The 19249-nt window shown below is 46.5% G+C and overlaps 2 protein-coding genes and 1 long non-coding RNA gene across 3 annotated transcripts; 1 reads left to right on the top strand and 2 right to left on the bottom strand.

Annotated features, from left to right (window-relative positions):
- Window positions 1-529: 529 nt before the first annotated feature.
- On the top strand, window positions 530-2294 carry LOC135375373 (zinc finger protein 664-like). The gene is made up of 2 exons (XM_064608089.1): window positions 530-650; window positions 952-2294. The coding sequence occupies exons 1-2, from the start codon at window positions 530-532 to the stop codon at window positions 2292-2294; spliced, it is 1464 nt and encodes a 487-aa protein (XP_064464159.1).
- Window positions 2295-6111: 3817 nt separating this feature from the next.
- LOC135375374 (zinc finger protein 431-like) lies at window positions 6112-10716 on the bottom strand. The gene is made up of 3 exons (XM_064608090.1): window positions 10695-10716; window positions 9326-9478; window positions 6112-8260 (listed from the first exon to the last, which is right to left on the bottom strand). The coding sequence occupies exons 1-3, from the start codon at window positions 10714-10716 to the stop codon at window positions 6465-6467; spliced, it is 1971 nt and encodes a 656-aa protein (XP_064464160.1). The 3' UTR covers window positions 6112-6464.
- Window positions 10717-11953: 1237 nt separating this feature from the next.
- Window positions 11954-15388, bottom strand: LOC135375367 (uncharacterized). The gene is made up of 3 exons (XR_010417231.1): window positions 15087-15388; window positions 13087-13264; window positions 11954-12169 (listed from the first exon to the last, which is right to left on the bottom strand). It is a non-coding gene; the product is annotated as an uncharacterized LOC135375367 (long non-coding RNA).
- Between the last annotated feature and the right edge of the window lie 3861 nt (window positions 15389-19249).

Consider the following 19249-nt stretch of genomic DNA (forward strand, 5'->3'; position numbering starts at 1 on the left):
CGGACACAAAATAGCACTACAGAGGTGCAGCGCGCATGAGCGGTTGAGTTGCCTGCAGAGGAGTGCAACACGCTTAGATCGTTTTCGTTGATGTCCAACAATTAGAACGCTCTGCATCTTACTCCCTGTGGGCGCACAATGGTTCAGCTTCGTTTCAATGGCAGCGGTTCTTACTTCCTGAATAGAATACTGTCATTGATTGAATATCATGTTTTGTGGCATAAAATGAAATGAAAGAACTGGAGAGAAAGCAAGAGAACACGTGGACGTGAGTGAAAAGCGAGTTAAAAGTAACTTGGAACTTAGCTTAAGTTACTACTTTGGCAAAGCTACTCGAAAAAGAAACGAGTTCCTCCGAAAGGTACCACGGCGCAAAAGTACCGGGTTTAGTTACAAGTTACCAAAAAAAAAGTAGCTTAGTTACAGTAACGAGTTCCAATAGTGTGTAACTAGATTCAGAAAGGAGACTGCAGCTTTGCAATGTGGCTTACTTCTCTCTTTTTGTTTTACTTCAGGGGCGACCACTGAGATGGACGGCATTAAAGAAGATCCTCTAGACCTCATCGTAGTAGTGAAGACAGAGCCGTACAACATTACTGTCCTGGCAGAGCGGGACCACGTGGAACACAGCCCTGACCAGTTGTCAGAAGGTGACACAAAATGTTTATTGCACGCGTTGCGCCTCATCTTTCTTACTTCGCACATGTATTATCCTTCATGGTTCTTCTTACATGAACCCAAGTTTGGCTTTTAGTATTTCGTGAACAAGTACACTTCAAAGAATAGCTCAGTTTCAGATGTACTGGTGAGAAAAATGGTGCGAAAAACTTCCTTACACTTAAGCAATGAATGTACCCCATTTTCTGACACTGCATCTGTGTGGTTGTGTTACTTGTCGATTATGTAAGCAACTTTGGAAGTTACGGTAATATTCCATTATTCCGATCGCAGGAGCAACAGCACGCACTGGCATTGTTCGTGATAAGGATGAGCTCCAAGACACACACGATTCAGTGTCTTCAGGGCGGAACACCAACTCAACAACACTTGATCCCCTATTCGACAACACTGCCTCTGTCGCTGTGAACAGTCGATGCACAGAGTCCATAAGTGTTGCTCCTGAACAGAGTGAGACTCAAGAGGCTTCTTCTGGACTGTTGACCTCTGGCTGCACAAAGAAGGGGACGTTCAGATGCATTGACGTTGGCCACTTGGGTATTCGCTTCGAAACTCACAACACAAAGACAATTACCTGTGATACATGCCCTGCGACACTCTGTCATGTAACAACTCTGCAGGCAGAAGGTCACACGGTTGAAGGGCTGCACAAGTGCAGGGCACGTACGCTTGTATCCACGCCGCAGGCCAGCTTGGAATGCTGCACGCTTGTACACGATTGCAGCAAGCCTGCACAGTGTCCTGCTGCATCGGACAGTCAGAGGGGAGAGAAGAGGTTTGGGTGCAATGTCTGCCCCGCTACATTATCCCTATCTGAGAGTGTCAAGTACCATGAGGAGCACGATTGGGCGAAGCCGTACAAGTGCAATCTCTGTCCTGCACGGTTTGGACACAGCATGAGTCTGAGGATTCACAAAGAGACACACGCGAGCGAGAAGCCGTACAAGTGCAATGCCTGTCTCGCAGGTTTCAGCCGCAGCACGCACCTGCGGATTCACAGAGAACGGGTGCACCCGGACGAGAAGCCATACAAGTGCAACCTCTGTCCCGCAGAGTTCAAGCACAGTGTGAGCCTGCGGGTCCACAGACGGACACACACGGGGGAGAAGCCATACAAGTGCGATGTCTGTCCCGCCGAGTTCCACCAGAGCACGTGCCTGAACGATCACAAACGGCAACACACAGGGGAGAAGCCGTACAAGTGCGACCTGTGTCCTGCAGGGTTCAGCTACAGGACCAGTCTCCAGGTCCACAAACGGACACACATGCAAGAGAAGCCATACAAGTGCAAACTCTGTCCCGCCGAGTTCCGCCACGGTTCTAGTCTCCAGGATCACAAATGGACACACGCCGGCGAGAAGCACTACAAGTGCAATCTCTGTCCTGCAGAGTTCGTCCACGGCACGGGTCTGCGGACTCACAAACTGACACACTCGGGAGAGAGGCCATACAAGTGCAATCTCTGTCCCGCACAGTTTGGCCAGAGTGAGGATCCGTTGGCTCACAAACGGACACACACGGGCGAAAGGCCATACAAGTGTGATCTCTGTCCTGCCGTGTTCCACCACAGCTGGAATCTGCAGGTTCACAAACGGACACACGAGAAAAAGCTGTAGAAGTGCAATCTCTGCCCTGTACAGTACAGCCAGTACCCGAGTGTGCAGGTTCACAAACGGGCAGACAGACACAAAAACACGTAGTACCGTGATCTCTGTCCAGCAGAGCTGAATTGGAACACAACCTTGTAGCGTTACAAACAGAAAGGAATAGTAGAAAACACACGACATGTGATACTGGAGTGCGAGGTCCTTGGTGGAAAAAGAACATGCTCGCTAGAGGAAGCCCTCGGGTTTACTACGGCCAACGGAGAAAATACAGAGGTGGCAACAACCAAACGCCGATTGAAACAATGGTCGGTAGAAAACCGTCAGGAACATAGCAGACAGAACCGGAGGAATACAGACGATGCAAAAGCAGACGATGCAACGGGACCCCTCATACCAGAGGAAAAGGCGGATTCAACATCAGCACCACAAGCGGGGATAGAGTTGAAAGGACACGCCTGCTAAACAAAATAAAGGACATGCCTACCACTGCAACTAATTAATGACAGAAGAGAAACGAAGCAAAGAATATCCGGCACGTCCGCACATTTAAAGCTGGACCCTCGTTCCAAAGAGGCCCACCAGGGGTGCCCCTACACTCCATCCATCCATCCAGATACACATGGGAGAAAGATCATATAAGCATGATCTCTGTCCTGCAGGGTAGTACCGGAGCAAAAACCTGCACAAAAATAACCTATCCACATAGTGTCATCTCTCAAGGGGAATAGAGTACGAGGCAAACGTCTAATGTCGCAAATGGAACCACAGATGAAGGAGGCCCTACAAGCATGAACTCTGTCGTGTTCACGACTTACCCTCTACTAGAGGCCTGGAAATTCGCAGAGCTCCCAGAACTGCAGAAGCTGCTATGTTTGGCGCTAGCTAGCAATCTTTCTTACCGCTTGACTTGCCGAAAGTGCGGCAATGTATGGTGGGCTGTGTTCACAATGGCGAAGAGGGGCAGTGTGTGCTTAGCAACAGCCTGTGCAGACGAACGACGGTGTCAGTGATGATAATAGTGTACACATCATTTCCTCTCCCCAATAATGCTGTATGGTGTTTGCAGCAACCATTAGTGTAACTACCCTATGACCCAGCTGTCCCATAGGAGGTCGCCATTTGTCCAGGTCTCTAGTCACTAGGTCTTGGTTGCTATTTACCTTATTCTTTCTGTAGCTCCGCACTCACTGCCCACCCTGGGAAATACGTGAAACAAAGGAAAGCATCAGAGAACGAAACGAGTACAAACAATGGCAGAAATAAAACCGTCGTTTACTCGCAAGTAACCAGTCTAACGAAATAGTTTTTGTAGTTAATTGCCAACACGCAAATAAAATACGAAATTATGTTGGCACCGTGTCAATATTACATCTAGCGAATATCCTGACGCGACATGGGCCCAACTCTGGGTGGCGTTGCAAAGTGTATGTTAGCCCAGTGTCTGGGGTGTCTGCAGGAGCACATCGGGCCGATGACGGCCGACATTGGGGTGCTGCTTGGGCGTGCGCACTGCCGGCTACATGTCGCTGGTTTCGGTCAACCATTTTGAGGAGCATGTCGCTAGTCTTGGTCAACATTGAGCAGACTTTGCCAACTTCAGCAGGATATGTCCGTTGCAAGCAGGTATTGCATTGCCAACTTTAGCAGGATATCGGGTGCAAGTTGGCAACATATCACTTTTTTTTTATCGACGTTGAGCCGGCATTGCCAACTTCAGTGGGATATCTGTCGCAAATTGGCACTGTCGGCACCGTGTCACTTTTTTTCCGGTCAACATCGAGCCGACATTGCCAACTTCCGTGGTATGTTGGCGGTCACAAGTTGGGAATGTCGGAAAGATATCCAGGTCAACATCTCCAACCTCCTGTGGACATCGGCCCGACACCTAGTACTGCTTCTGCCTGGTCAGGATAACGGCCCAGGATAAGACCCAAAGGATATCTTTATATGGACTGTGAAGTCCATATAAAGATGCCTGGCCTCGGTGAGACTATTCTGTGTGATATAGTAAGACCTCGTTAGCTCTAACTTTCATGCGTAAAAAAATCTCAAGTCCAAGATTTCTTGCATCGCGTACATGCCACTCATTTGTCCCACTTAAGCTTAATGCTATGTCTACCGTTTAAAGGAACCTAGATGCTGTGTCCAAGCCAAATTACTGTAGACATCAAAATCACCAACATATTACATATTTCGCACAGAATGCAATGGAAGTGTACTGAAATGGACTTTGTTAAAAAGAATGAAGCGAATTAAGACTCCGTTCGGATGTCTGCGAAGATTTTGAAACTGTGGATCATCATGTTACACGGCAGCCCCGCCGATGTTAGCCTGTGTTCTTCTACACCGGTCTGCGAGGTGTGCAGTGTGGCGCTTCAGTTCCCCCACATATTCTACAAAGAGGGGTTGGCCAGTATTGTCGTCTTAAACGGAGCATTCGCAACGCTGACCAGGAAGACAGTTGTCTCGCATGCGCCTTGTGGTGGCGCTTTGCTTCCCTAACTAGAAAAATGTCGACAAAATGCTGGGTTGATGAGTGCTTCCATGTTGTTCAGCTGTGTTTGCAAAAAAAGACAACATTGGGTCAAATTAGGGGATTGACATTGGCATTACTCACGCAGACTTAATATTGCAAACCTTGGGGCAATGTAGCGGACGAACCTATAAGCCAGTACAGAGCCTGTGTAAAACCGAGTCTGGTTAGTAGTCGGCCATTAGTTGGCTAGAAAGTGGCCTGTGCTTTAACAGCAACGATGTGCCACTTGCAATAAGGAGCACGACTCGTAGTTGCGGTACGGTAGAGCTCTGCACATTTTTTTCATCCGCATCCGCGCACGTTATCCACGTCCGATCCGCATCCGCGACATACACAACAGTTTACATCCGCATCCGATCCGCAAAATCCGCACGTTTCGTAGGGTGCGTAAAGACCGCAGGAAGCATACGTGGGCGTAATTTTGGACGCCTCAATGCTGTGACGGAAGGACTCACGACGACAAGCAAAGGTAAACCTTTCAACAAACGCAATATGGAGAGACTTCTGCAACGCGTGGAACGCTACCTCGCTGGTGCTGGCGGTGTTCGAGATGCCAGAATGCCTCCTTTCCTGTCTTGACCGTGCATGCGCTCACTGTCGGCGCGCAGTACAAATAAATTGCTGGTCGAAAAATTACAGCACGTGGTATATCCACATCCGACATAGAGCTATCTGCACCCAATCCGCACACCGCAGGAAGTGCTAAGCTTTCATCCGAATCCGCAAGTATCTTGCAGATATCAGCTTCCATCCGCGGATGGTGCAGGACTCTACAGTACGGTGAACCAAGGTGAACATGGTCTTTCTTCCGCATGCTAGCTTTGGAGCCCTCTAGTGGAGAAATCCTTCGAAATTTTTTTAGCCAATATATTTAATATTCGATGTCCCCCTGGTGTTATGACACATCCTCATTAATGGTCAAAACAGCATCACTGGATCAGCTGGCGTGGAATGCACCTGCAGTTAGCCTTTGCTCGTGTCTCACAGTAAGTCCTGGGGCCCACCACAATCTCACTAAGAGATTAACAAAAAAAGGATTTACCGCTATGGCTTATTTCCATAAACAACATTGCATTTACGTCATCCACTTTCGTGACGGATATGCTTATGTACTCCACTTGTGTTTTCATCATCTCGTTTTCCCTCTTTTTCCTATGTTGTCTAATGTGTCTAACCGACAGAATACCTCTATTTCTTTTCCACCTATTTTCTGTTATTTCTATTTCTGTCATTTCATTGGTTGAAGACATAAGATATCTGCCTCCAGAAAAGAAGAGATTGAGAAAGGAATGTTGATCATGGAAATGTATTTTGCACTGTCCTGGTTTGTATATTGAAAAAGTTTAAAAGGGTCCTGTTTGTGCTTGTCTCTGTCTCCTCCCAGCAGCATTTCTTTGCCTTCGGATGTTAGCTGCATCATTAAGCGAGCCAGACTAACTCTTTTTTTTTTACCTCAAAGAAACATGATGGCATAGTTTGCATCTGTGTGGCATTGGAAAGAAAGCAGTCAACAAGAAGTCGGTGAGTGCTATACGTTCAGCCTTCGCAGCTTACACTCCACAGCTCTTCATCATCTTGCACTACCATGCGTTTCTAGGGGTCTCCAGGTAGATCACAAGCAACAGAACAGAGTTGACACTTGTTCACATGTCTCTCACATTTGTGACATCACAGGTATACGCTGTGTCTGCCTGTGTCTTGTCACCGGTGGTGTGTCCATTGATGACGCTGCAGCTTTCTGCTGCATCCATACCCTGCGGGACAGAAAGCGGGACAGAAATCGTCTCGCGCGACTCCTTGCCTGCGTGTGCCCGTTTGTGGTGGCGGCGCAGGTTCGAGCTGCAGGTCATCGCTACAGGACAGAGGTCGCACTTGTACGGCTTCTCGCCGGTATGAATCCGCAGGTGACCCTTCAGGTGCTGCAGCTGGATGAACTCGGAGGGGCAGAGATCGCACTTGTACGGCCTCACGCCCGTGTGCGTCTTCTTGTGACGCTGCAGGTGCGTGCCGCGGGTGAACTTTGCGGGACAGAGGTCGCACTGGTACGGCTTCTCACCCGTATGAGACCGTATGTGGTCCTTGAGGTGCTGCAGCTGGTTGAACTCGGAGGGGCAGAGATCACACTTGTATGGCCTGATGCCCATGTGTATTTGCTTGTGACGCTGCAGGTGCGTGCTGCGGGTGAACTCTGCAGGACAGAGATCGCACTTGTGTGGCTTCTCACCAGTATGAGTCCGTATGTGGTCCCTCAGGTTGCGCAGCTGTGTGAACTCGGAGGGGCAGAGACTACATTTGTGCCGCCTCACGACCACGTGCGTTTTTTTGTGGCGCTGCAGATGGGTGCTACGAGAGAACGTTGCAGGACAGGCATCGCACTTGTATGGTTCCTCACCGGTATGAATCTGTACGTGATCGTTGAGGCTGTGCAGTTGGGTGAACTCGGAGGGACAGAGATCGCACTTGTGTGGCATCATGCCCGTGTGTGTCTTCTTGTGACGCTGCAGGTGCGTGCTACAGATGAACTTTGCAGGACAGAGATTGCACTCGTACGGCTTCTCACCAGTATGAATCCGTACGTGATCCTTCAGGTGGTGCAGCTGGGTGAACTCAGAAGGACAGAGATCGCACTTGTACGGCCTCACGCCCGTGTGTGCCTGCTTGTGACGCTGCAGGTGTGTGCTGCGGATGAACCTCGCAGCACAGAGATCGCACTTGTACGGCTTCTCGCCAGTGTGGGTCCGTACGTGATCCTTCAAGTGGGGCAGCTGGGTGAACTCTGAGGGGCACAGTTCACACTTGTATGGCCTCACGCCCATATGTGTTTTCTTGTGACGCTGCAGGTGTGTGCTGCGGGTGAACCTTGCAGGACAGAGATCGCACTTGTATGGCTTCTCACCAGTATGAATAAGCGTATGAGCCTTGAGGCTGTGCATTTGGGTGAACTCGGAGAGACAGAGATCGCACTTGTATGGCCTCACGCCTGTGTGTGTTCTTTTGTGACGCTGCAGGTGCGTGCTGCGGGTGAACTTTGCAGGACAGAGGTCACACTTGTAAGGCTTCTCACCAGTATGGACGCGCGTGTGGGCCTTGAGGCTGCACAGTTTTGTGAACTCAGAGGAACAGAGATCGCACTTGTGAAGCTTCTCGCCAGTGTGCGTTTTCTTGTGACGCTGCAGCTGCGTGCTACGGATGGACTTTGCGGAACAGAGATTGCACTTCATCTCGTCGGGATGCTTGTGCATGTGGTTCTTTGAACTCTCAGACTGGGAGGATGTAGCTGGACCGAGGTCGCACTCAACCCCCTTCACTTCCATCTGATCCTCTGATGCAATGGGATACTGTTCTGAGTCATTACAGGCATGTACAAGCACGTGATGTTTGAGGCTAGCTGGTGATGCCGGACCGCAAGTGTCTACGGGCTCGTTGTTTGCCATTGCATCTGAAATTTTAGAAACGAGACAGTGAGGGTGCAGAAGGGTTCGCATTACGCTGACGTAACTACCATATTTGCTCACAAAATCGACGCTCACAAGGAATCTCGAGCAATCAAGTGCCAATTCATGTGCCACAGCGGGATGTGTGACGCAAAATCGAACTTGAAACACAATGGCTGCACTGATTTTTTATTGACTGTGACACTCTTGGGGGGCGAATATGCTGGCTCTCACGACATCGCCCACGTGACAGTAACTCCCATTCTAAAATCCAAAGGTTCAGCGGTAGAGGTGCTCGACAATCGACTCGCTTCCAATGTGGGTCGCTGGTGTCAATGACGTACGATTACTCTCGTATGTCACGACTCCAACCTGTGGGTCGCATTTTTATCACCCTGTTTTCTTCCAATAAAACTGTTAAGTAGGCCAGTAAGGCGCACCATTTGAAGTAATTCACACCACAGAGCCACAATTATCGCAGAAATTGAATTTAAAATATGCGGCAAAAAGCGACCGTGCGCTACGGTCGTGAAGAGCAGTACGTACCATTAATGAGACAGTGTATCAACAGGTTCTGACTTCTTTGGGAAAGTCATGACGTTTTTAAACCTGAAATTTTGGGGTGTAAATAAATTTTCGGGGGAATAATCTGCAGGAATCGGGTTCAACCTGAAAAAGTCAGGCCCCTATGTGATCTCAGTGTGATTCTGTCTACTGTGAGAGTCTTCAGTGAGGAAAACTTACACACACTGGCTTAACGCAACAATGAAACAAAATGTAATACGACGTTTCATTCAGACGATGATGCCCGAACAGGCATCAAAACGTCGTATTACATTTTGTTTCATCGTTGCATTAAGCCAGTGCATGTAAGTTTTCCTCATGAGGTCCCCTGGCTTTTGGTCTATCTTCGGAGTCTTCAGTGGAAGAGAGCGTCTGCTGCAAAGGTGACACATGCCTAACTGAAAACACTCGAAAGCATTTCTGCTGCACGCCTTTCTCTGCGCACCCCCCTCAACTCAGATGTCACTAGATTGATGTGACTAGATCAATTTATCATTTTGTGTCACCTTCTGATGTTGAGTCATGTCCATGTCCCATCTGGCTCTGCTCTGCTGGGATTGCAACGTTGTAAGGCTCGGTCTTGACCACTGTGACTGGGTGTTCATCCGAAGGTTCGTCTCGAGGTTCCTCTTTAATGTCACATATTCCAGGTGTCACTGCTGGAGTGGAACAAAATAAAGGAAGAGGTCAGCCTAGATCCCACCGTAAAGTGAAACAGATTAGGTTGCATCGCAACTCAGCTGTACATATCGCATACGAGAGCGTCAGTCCACAAAACCTTGCTTCCAATCCTGCGTCGTTATACTGCCGGGCGTCTATTTTTAACTGTTATGTATCAAAAAATCGAATAAAAATGCTTCATAGATGCCATTTGCAGATGGGTAGCACAGCAAGGTGCACGTTTTGTCAGAAGGTGTACGATTACCCAAAATTCATTAATGAACCCTTTAAGTAGGTGCTTTAGTGCAAAAGTGAGACAGCAGAATTGGGAGTCAGTCATTGTGGGAAGCTCTTCTATTTTTCTCCCTTCTTTTTTAATCCTTGAACAAGCGGGTGCGCCGAAATATCCGCCGCTAAATCTTGCCGCGCATATGAGTCCAACCAAAACGTGACAAAGTCCTCTACGTGACCACCTCACGTTGCTCTTATCTCCACGTAATCACTTCCTTTCCTTTCCTTTATTTTATTCTTTTTTTAAAGTGTGCATTGTGCATAGTAGAATTGTGTTGAGTTTGAATGAGTTGAATAGAGGTAGAAAAAAAAAAGGAACTGTTCCGTGACACTTGATGTGTGAAAGCAGTGTATGATGAATGACTTGAGTTTCAATGTGTACTATTGCAGTCCGTTTGTACAGTGCTGGACAAAAATTTACAGAACACGCTCCGGCATATTTCTTGCTCAGTTAGCAGTAAATACTAGCTAGCAGTAAACCTACGCACATGTCTGAGTCTGTATAAATCACGGTGCCAAAGCACGTAAGCCACTCTGTTACATAATGCCACCCAGGGCCCCTAATGTAGTTTATTACATAGGGAGACGTTAAAAAGTAAAATGGGCAAGGGGTCGCCATTTTACTTTTTAACGTCTCCCTACGTAATACACTAGTGCTTGTAACTTCCGTAAAATTGGTTTCCGCGTCTTTTTCTCCAACTTCTATAAATCTTCGTGGCTGTTTGATAATCTTTTTACCTCCGTATATCTATTTATCTCCTGATATCTTTTTACCGTATACGATATTTGTTTTTCCTGACGAAGACAGTGCCACTGTCGAAACGTCGACCGTTCTTTTATAATATGCGTGTTAAATTACCCACTGAATAAATTGTTCTTTGTTAACTTTCCTGTAATCTGTCCTCCAAGTCTTTTTTATTTTACTTTTATTCAACTTCGCAGCCATCTGATATATTAATCTCTTCTACCTATACTGTATATATATATATACAGTCATGTCTCGATTATCCGGACACCTCAAGAGTCGTGTCTTTTCGTCCGGATAACGAATTTCCGGATAACCAAACCAAGCAGACTTCTGGGGAAACGCGGAAAATTTTGGAGACCTCTTCACAGCCCCAGAAGAGGAAACGAGTAAAATATCGCTTCTTCAAAAATGTATGCCAAGTGAGCTGCTTCAAATCAGTAGGCGTGCCCGCGACATAATTTTTTGTCACAGCCACGGCACCCCCTGCGTCGCACTGCTGTTCAAAGAAGGGCGATGTCTCAACCTCAGAAAGTTGGTCCCGCGCACAGGTTTTTGTCTTTTTGCAAACGCCTTTGACATAGGCCAAACGACAGGCGATTCTCAAGGGCGGCCTGGACACGACGTTCACACGTGGATTTCTTGCGCCCGGTGGGAACAGGGCACCTCTTCCGCTTATCGTGTGTCCGCACACACCAAAAAGGGGAGTGGCCTCCGAAGAAAGGGGAGTCAAACAGTATACAGAATGCCACGGTGAGATGTGACCCGTTTCCGGAGTAGTGCCAATACAGCACATGCCAGGGACAGAGGACGTTGACACTTCTCCGGATAAGGGAATCAGAATGACCTATGTCCTGGAAGATTGTTCCTGGTACTTGCTGTCCGGATACGGATGACGAATTCTGGATAACCGAGGCAAAATGCAATGGTAGCAGGTTCGTTCCAGGTAATATAGTCCGGATAACGAGTTTTCCGATTATCTGAACTCCGGATAAGCGATACATGACTGTATATATATAAAAAAAAATGTGAAAAAAAATAGCATAGGCTCTTTGCCTGCACGTTGAACATATGTTTATAAGTCCCAAACGTCGCCACACCAGCATTGGACAGTTGTTTCGGCCTTATTGGGCCTTCATCAGCAATGCGTAGGTGGGCGACGTCTCACCCTGACGGGAGGACATCACGTTCCACGTGACCTTCCGACGCCATTCGCTCAAACGTCGCCCACCTACGCATTGCTGATGAAGGCCCAATAAGGCCGAAACAGCTGACCAATGCTGGTGTGGCAACGTTTGGGACTTATAAATAATATATATATATATATATATATATATATATGTATATATGACATTTCCTCAACATCATTCTGGAAAAGGCTCCCCACCTGACCTGAGAGCACAGCTCAGAAAAGTTTTCCCATCACTCTCACCTCCTAACGCACATTCCCTGCTGCACTGGTGCTGGCCTTGTTCCGGTAGGAATGCAACAACATCGCTTTCTGTTTTTACTCTCGCGAGATAATCACCAAACCTTGGTGACAGCTCCATTTGTGACAGTTGTTAATCAGACGGGCTGCAATGCGATGACTCAAGCACACGAGTATCTCTCGACTCTTCGTTAATGAGAAGTACACTGTTGCCGACTTTTCTTCCTGAAATCACACAAAAGAGACAAATGAGTTGAGAAATGTAAAAAAATACGTCAACGCACACACAATGTGAAGATGTTGAAGAGTGCATAGGTTAGAGCAGCAACTTGCAAGAATTTCTGGATAGGTAACCGAACCAAGCAAATTTCCGAGAAAACCCGAAAAATTTGGGAGACCTCTTAATAGCTACGGAAAAAACAAATAAAAGATGGTTACTTGAGAGATTCATGCGAAGTGAGCTGCTTGAAATTAAAAGGCACACGTGTGACAGAACCTTGGTAACAGCTACAACACACGCTGCATCGTCCTGCTGTTCAAAGAAGGATAATGTCGCAGAGAGTTAGTCCAGCATACGTGTTTTTGTCTTTTTGCAAATGTAGTCCGAATAGTCCGGAGTAGTCCGAATACAGCACATGCCAGGGACAGAGGATGTTGTCCGGATAAGCGAATCAGAACGACCTTTGTCCTGGAAGGTCCTCCCCCGTACTTGCTGTCCGGATAACTGAGACAAAATCCAATGGTAGCAAGTTAGTTCCCGGTGATATAGTCCGAATACATCAACTCCGGACGAGCAAGACGTGACTGTATTCCATTTATTATTTCAAAAAATTTCGATTGATTCATATCTACTTATTATACCTTCTGGGACCCTTAGCATTAGAGAAAGGGGAAGTGGATGCATAGAGAAGATAAAAAGCAAAAGTGAAAAAAAAGAAAAAGTACACTGCAACTACAAAATGATCACAAAGAGCTTTCTTGAAAGAGTGCACAGGGCAATCCAAAAAATTTTCGGATTAAGACGTCCGATGAAAGTGTGTGTGTGTCATTTTACCTGACAGCATGAAACGTTTTGACGCTTGCAATTCGTTTCCTGTGAAAACTCGCATGAACGTGGGTCCACGCCTTCACCCTTAACTCACCACTCTGGGTATTAGGAGGAGGAGAAGGTACGATGCCACGTCACCAATGACGTCATGAGGAGAACTCGCTCTGATTCGCCGGTCTGCGGGGGTCAGGGAAAGTCAACATTCTGTGCGTGGTCCAGCCATGAAGATGTATCAATGAGGGACGGAAGATGTCGTCGCGATATCAAATCATCTGAAACAAACAAACAAAGGCTATTACCCCTCGCGACAAAGTGAGAGACGTGATTTCAGGTCAAGACTAGCTTTCATCGGGGTAACGCTGACTGTCCAGGCCAGGGCACTGCACGAGGCCGCATTCGCAAGCCCAGGTCTGGCTTTCCCTCGATTCGCCACGACTCTATGCCGGGTCCGAGCCCGAGCCCGGATAATTTTTAAGTCTCTCGGCCCGCGCATTTTCGAGGCTACCCCGCCCAGCCGAGTGAGGCGGGCTGTAGACGCTGACTGGGACTAGCAAAAATTGAGGTTGCACAGCTTGGGGCCCGACCTGGGATCAACATTCTTTGGTTCGGACCAGGCCCGCAAGAAAATAAGGCATTACCTGTCCCCACTTAGCCCACGGGCAAGGCCGGGCACGTTTACCAAAAACGAACCGTACTGCGCGTTTTTTTGTGCGCCTTCCACTTGAGCAATGAGGGATGCCAGGCCCACACAGAAGCGGCATATTTTACGTAAGGCAATTTCAAATTCTAACTCGGGGGGGTTACTTGCCGAAGGATTGTGGGACTTTCGGCAATTACCTTCTAGAAACGTTTGCCGCCACTGAGGAAGGCTTTGGACAATTTTCAGCTGCGGGGAATTTATTTTTTTCAATCTAACTTTGAAAATTGCCGAGCGAGCCTCACTTGTTTTAACGGAAGTATGAAGTCCTCTACGGATAGCCGCAGGCATAACAAAAACTACGCGCACTATAGCGACAGAAATAGGTCGGAAAAAATTAGCGAAAATTCCACTTTGACGAAAAAAAATTCCACTCTGACGAAAATTCCACCGCTTGTGTCAAAGTGCATGCAAAATGTGCCTCTGAAACAGCAAGTTTCCCCGCCTTCATTGTGATAAGACAGTTGTTTTTTTGTTTTCTTCGTGATAAGACAGTTGTCACCATCATCAAGATCAAAATGGGGGAAAGAAGGGTAAAGGGGGAAGGCAGGGAGTTTTCCTCCTCTCCCTGCCCCTTAACCCACGCTCTTCTTTGCGACAGTCAAGCGGGTGGGGCTAAAGCAGAATTTTTACTACTTTTTTTTTTCCGACTATTTGTGTCACAATACTGTGCATAGTTTTTTGTTTGGACTGTGGAGGACTTCACTTTTTTTTTTAATCCGTGAAGGACTTCATATTTCTACGAAAAGAAAAAGTGAGGTTCACGCGGCAAAGTTGAATTGAAAAAATAAATTTCCCTCGATTAAACTGTCCAAAGGCTTCCCAACATGGTAGGATTACGTCGCCAGTTAGAACTTCTTGTCTCTTCAGGTAAAGCACCCCGTATATAATTTTAGATTTAGTGGACCGAGGCTGTAATTACGTTACATTACGGGATAGAATCAAAGACGCCTAAATACCACGATATTTAATTGTAGAAATGTGTGTAGTGTTATTTATCGTGTATATCGGGAACAAACTTATTCCATACAGTATATTGTTATGTGCTTGCGCTTTCCCAGGTTTAATTCCATGTGCACGCGAAGCACCCTGTGTACACTCCCCCAATTTTTTTTTCTTTTTTTAATGCCCCCCCCATGAAATTTCTGAGAGTGCCCAATACTGCACAGCTACCATGCACACTCTAATAACCATCATTTCTTCGGGAACTACTGATTGGTATACACTCATTACAACATTGGATCGAGTTAGACTTCGTACCCGTTTCAGTTCGCGAATAGGATGTCAAATGAGTGAACTAGATCTTTTTTTTTTTTTTTTTTTTTTCGAAATAAGATTCTCAGATGTAGTAAAGCTACGGAAACCCAACTACGCCTGAAGCAAAATCCCTACCGTACCGTAAAAAATGGGTTTTTAGCGGTTTTCGGTTCCTACCCCCACGAACTGATGCTCTCGTAGAGGCGGCTGACTTCGTGGTTGAAGCTGTCCTTTTGTAGGTCACAGCACCTTTTAGGACGGACGATGGAAGAGAGAGTTTGCTCCACGATTTTTGAAGCGGAGGTGTGCGTCAGACACTGGTAGCATTTTCACAGACCGATGTCTCAATTTCCTACACAGGCCATGTTGAAAATCATTCTAATGTAGAGAAACCTGAACAGTGTTCCTTATCATCATCCCTTGACGTGCTTTCGGCTCGATGTGTTCCCAAAACGTTACAATACACCCAATACACAATGTCTTCGTTCACAGAGTGCTGGCGTTCTCTTACGACGAAATCTTTTTAAATGGTTAATGCCCATTTCGGAAGTCACCACCCAAACAACAGAATAGAGATAGGTGATGCCACTGCTGATGATGTTGAATGTTGAATGGCGTCACGTCTAAAAAAGTGATAAAGAAAGGGTGATATGTTTAAGAGTAACGAAATCCTTATTTATGGCGCTCATATTAAAGAATTAAATTCCAGTCGTTACGCGAACGCCCAAAAATCAATGAAATTCAAAGGCGACGATGACTAACGTTAGCGAGCGTCGTCTGCTATGTAGCTATCACCCGTTGAACGACATCGCCATCGCCGAAGTTGTTGTCAAACAGATAACATTAGAATTAGAAAGAGAACATAGTTTGGAAAGTGAATTAAAGTTCGACAGAAGCTTTGGATGGGTAAGTATAGTTTACGAGCATCAGTGACAAACCACACCGCGTTATCAGCGTTATCAGTGTTTGAGTACCATGAAACAGCTGAATGAATCCGTGGGTGTAGTTCCGTATCGGGACAACTCGTGTTTAAAAATTAGTGAAAGGGTTACGAATGTAAATATTGCGTAGAAGTGGAAGAGCGTCATATACTGAATCGGGAAATGTAAGAATTATAAAATTCTGTGGACTAGAAGTCGTTTTATATGCATTTCAACAACCCCATCTGATCCACTTCTATAGCAGGAGAAACGCGAGAATGCTAAGCCTTCTGTACGGCATCTACAGGGTTATTATAGCAAACTTTACACATTTTGATCGTACTATCAAAATAGAAGACTGGGTTTGGCCCATCTGAAACTTTGTAGACTGATAGCCATCTATCTGAAGTTTCATTCGAATTTTTTTGTAAGCTCTATGGTCACGTAGAAAGAAAATTAAAAACGAAGCAAAATCTCGCCCCACGCATTTTCAATGGCCTATCCCCGCAAACACCGACATTTTTTCTTGTGTCTGCTTTGCAGGTTCAGGTTCAGGTTCAGGTTCAGCTGCGCCTATTCCCTTTTAAATCAGGGTCTTGCGACATCACAGGCAAAGTAAATAAAATGAAATAGAAGAAGAATGCCGATGCTTGACACAGTGATGTATGTTCAGTTGCGCCTAATCCTTTCCCCCCCTAATATTAGGTTTAGGTTTAGGTTGTGCCTTATCCCCTTTGAGTCGGGGCAGTTTCCCTGTCGGGATCCACCGGCACTAAAATAAAAAGAGGAAAAAAAATAATACAAATGATTTAGAGTCGCCAAGTTGGTCCGTTGTGTGGTTTTGCGCGAAGAGCACTCGCTGTTAGTCTGTCCCAGTTCGTCAGGCGTCGCCTTGTGGTCTCCACGATGTCACTGGCACTGCCGTCGTCTGGTGGAGTCGTTAAGCCAAGCGATGTCTGCTCCCTCAGGTCTGGTGGCCGTTGTGGCTGGACATCTAAATAAGACATGTCCGATGTCTTCTTCTTCCTCACCGAACAGGACGCACGTTGTCTCGTTGTGGCGGAATAGCTGGGCCAATCTTTGCCTTGTCAGGAGTGCGCCCGTCCTGGCCTGGAATATTTTTTTTTTTTTTTTTAATTGCGTGTTAGCGCCGCGAAGCAACTGTGGCTATGAGCGGCGTACAGATGTGGACGGATGGAGAGAGGACAGCAGGAAGGAGTGGGGGACAGGGGGATTAGTATGCGTCCTGGGCCGACTTCAGGGGGAACTGTGCCGACATTCGTCTGGAAAGTCTTCGGAAAACCCAGGGAAAACCTCAGACAGCACAGCCGGCGGTAGGATTCGAACCCACCACCTCCCAGTCTACAGCACGACCTTGGTTACCACCAACGGGCGGACGCCTTAGCCCACTCGGCCATGCCGCTGGTCCTGGCCTGGAATAATAAGCCGCTTTGGCGGTCTCCTCTGTAGGCGTTGAACGGGGCCGGTGTACTTTTGTAGCTGTTGTAGAGAGCTAGGCTTTGTTTCTTTGTAGTGCGCTGGTTCCAGTCTTCATTTTCAATTTTCTTCATCTCTTTGTTTATGCGCAGGTTCCATTCGATTGAGTTTTTCGTCGTCTGACGGAGGGTGCCTCCGCTATATTTGGAGTCTATTCGGCCAATGCGTTTTACACATTCTATTCTGATGCCGGTGTACCTTACTTGCTCAAAGAGTCGTCTTGCATACCTGCCTTCTGGTAGACGGATTAGTCTTCCTAGGTAACGTGTCTTTGACCTAGACCTAAACCACACCTAGATGTTTGTATTCATTTGTTTGCATCACTTCACACAGGCAGCGCTACATAGGACGATGTGAAATGCCGATTCTGACATTAAACACCAATCCTCTCGTTCCAGTCTTGTTCTGTATGCTGGTGCCACCTGTGTGTGGTGAAGTGAAAATGGAGCGTACGCAGTAGGAAATGTCGGCTTTTGAGTGAGATAGGCCATAGAAAATGCGTAGCGTGAGATTTTGCTCGATTTTTAATTTTTCTTCTACAGGGCCATAATGCCCACAAAAAATTCCAGCGAAACTTCAGACAAATGGCTACGAGTCTGCAAAATCTTGTGTAGAATAAACCCCGTCTTCTATTTTTACGATGCGATCAAAATGTGTAACGTTTATTTGTCCTACCCACCTACTCCAGTGTGGTAGGTTCCTCAACATCGTACTGACATGTTCTTCGAATTGTACGAGTTGAAAATCCACTGTGGTATTGCCCTTGGCGATGAAACTTCCCACTGATCATCGTACAAATAAAGTTGTTCAAGAAATGACACGTTTTATGAGTGACCTGTGTCAGAGGACACTAAGCTCCGTTTTGTTTTGCTCAGGAAATTCCCTCAAAATAGTCGGAGAAAAACTGGAAAAGTCTAGGAATTTGAAGGCTGCAATTTGGTAATGACCCCGCTGTTATTTCATGTATGTGGCCCTTTTTGTTTCTAAATCCAAATCTTGGTCCGTAGTACATAGCAAATAGATAAAGATAAAAGATATGATTAACCTGTGGGGAATGGAAGTTAGAGTGACTTTGCATTTACACGTAAAGTCGTTGAAATAGGGGTTGTCCATTAGCTAGGCAGATGTTACTCGTTGCAAAGGTTCTTTATTGCGTCAGTTAATGCTATTTATATAATCCTACGGTTCTTCTTTTGGGTTAAACCCGATGTCTCACGATGGTTCCCCCTTGAACAAGTTTTGAAGAATCCGGGTAAAACCCGATATCTACCCGAAATCCTCACGGTCCTTCAGCTTGCGGTTGTAGATAAGCCGGAAAAGTGAATCATAATCCATGACTTGAAAACCCGAGACGAGGTAGGGACAAAAACGGACAAACACAAACACGGAATGAATCATAATGAATCGTGAATGAGTGAATCATAATATCAGCAGACAGAGCTATTTGTGACAACCTATTTGTCCTCCTTTTATAATGCCCTCCTGCAGGAGAAAAAAAAGACGAGGTTCTGTGGAGCTCGGACAAGTGTTTGAATACCGCGGTCACTCACTGCCCCGGTTCCGAGCGGGAATATTAAAATTATTGTTTCTCGTCCCAGCGTCACAGCAGTGGCTCGTTTTGTATGCCTTTCGTTTCACCCGAAATTTCCCCAATGACATATCAAATGAAAATCGTAGCGCTCGATTCCTCCCCAAGTTCTCCCGTGTAAATTGCAACCGAATTTCTAACCCCCGAATTTGAGAAATCATAAAACCCGAGAAAAAGGACCCTATATAATATTCCACATATGTGATGTGTTGGAACCACAGGAAGTATTCTAATACAAGTACTATCGTGTGTTTTTCTTCAGAAGAAACCATGGCTGCAAGTGATTCCATCAGGAACT

The sequence above is a fragment of the Ornithodoros turicata genome, unplaced genomic scaffold, assembly GCF_037126465.1.
Source record: "Ornithodoros turicata isolate Travis unplaced genomic scaffold, ASM3712646v1 ctg00000858.1, whole genome shotgun sequence".
In the NCBI taxonomy this organism is placed as follows: Eukaryota; Metazoa; Arthropoda; class Arachnida; order Ixodida; family Argasidae; genus Ornithodoros; species Ornithodoros turicata.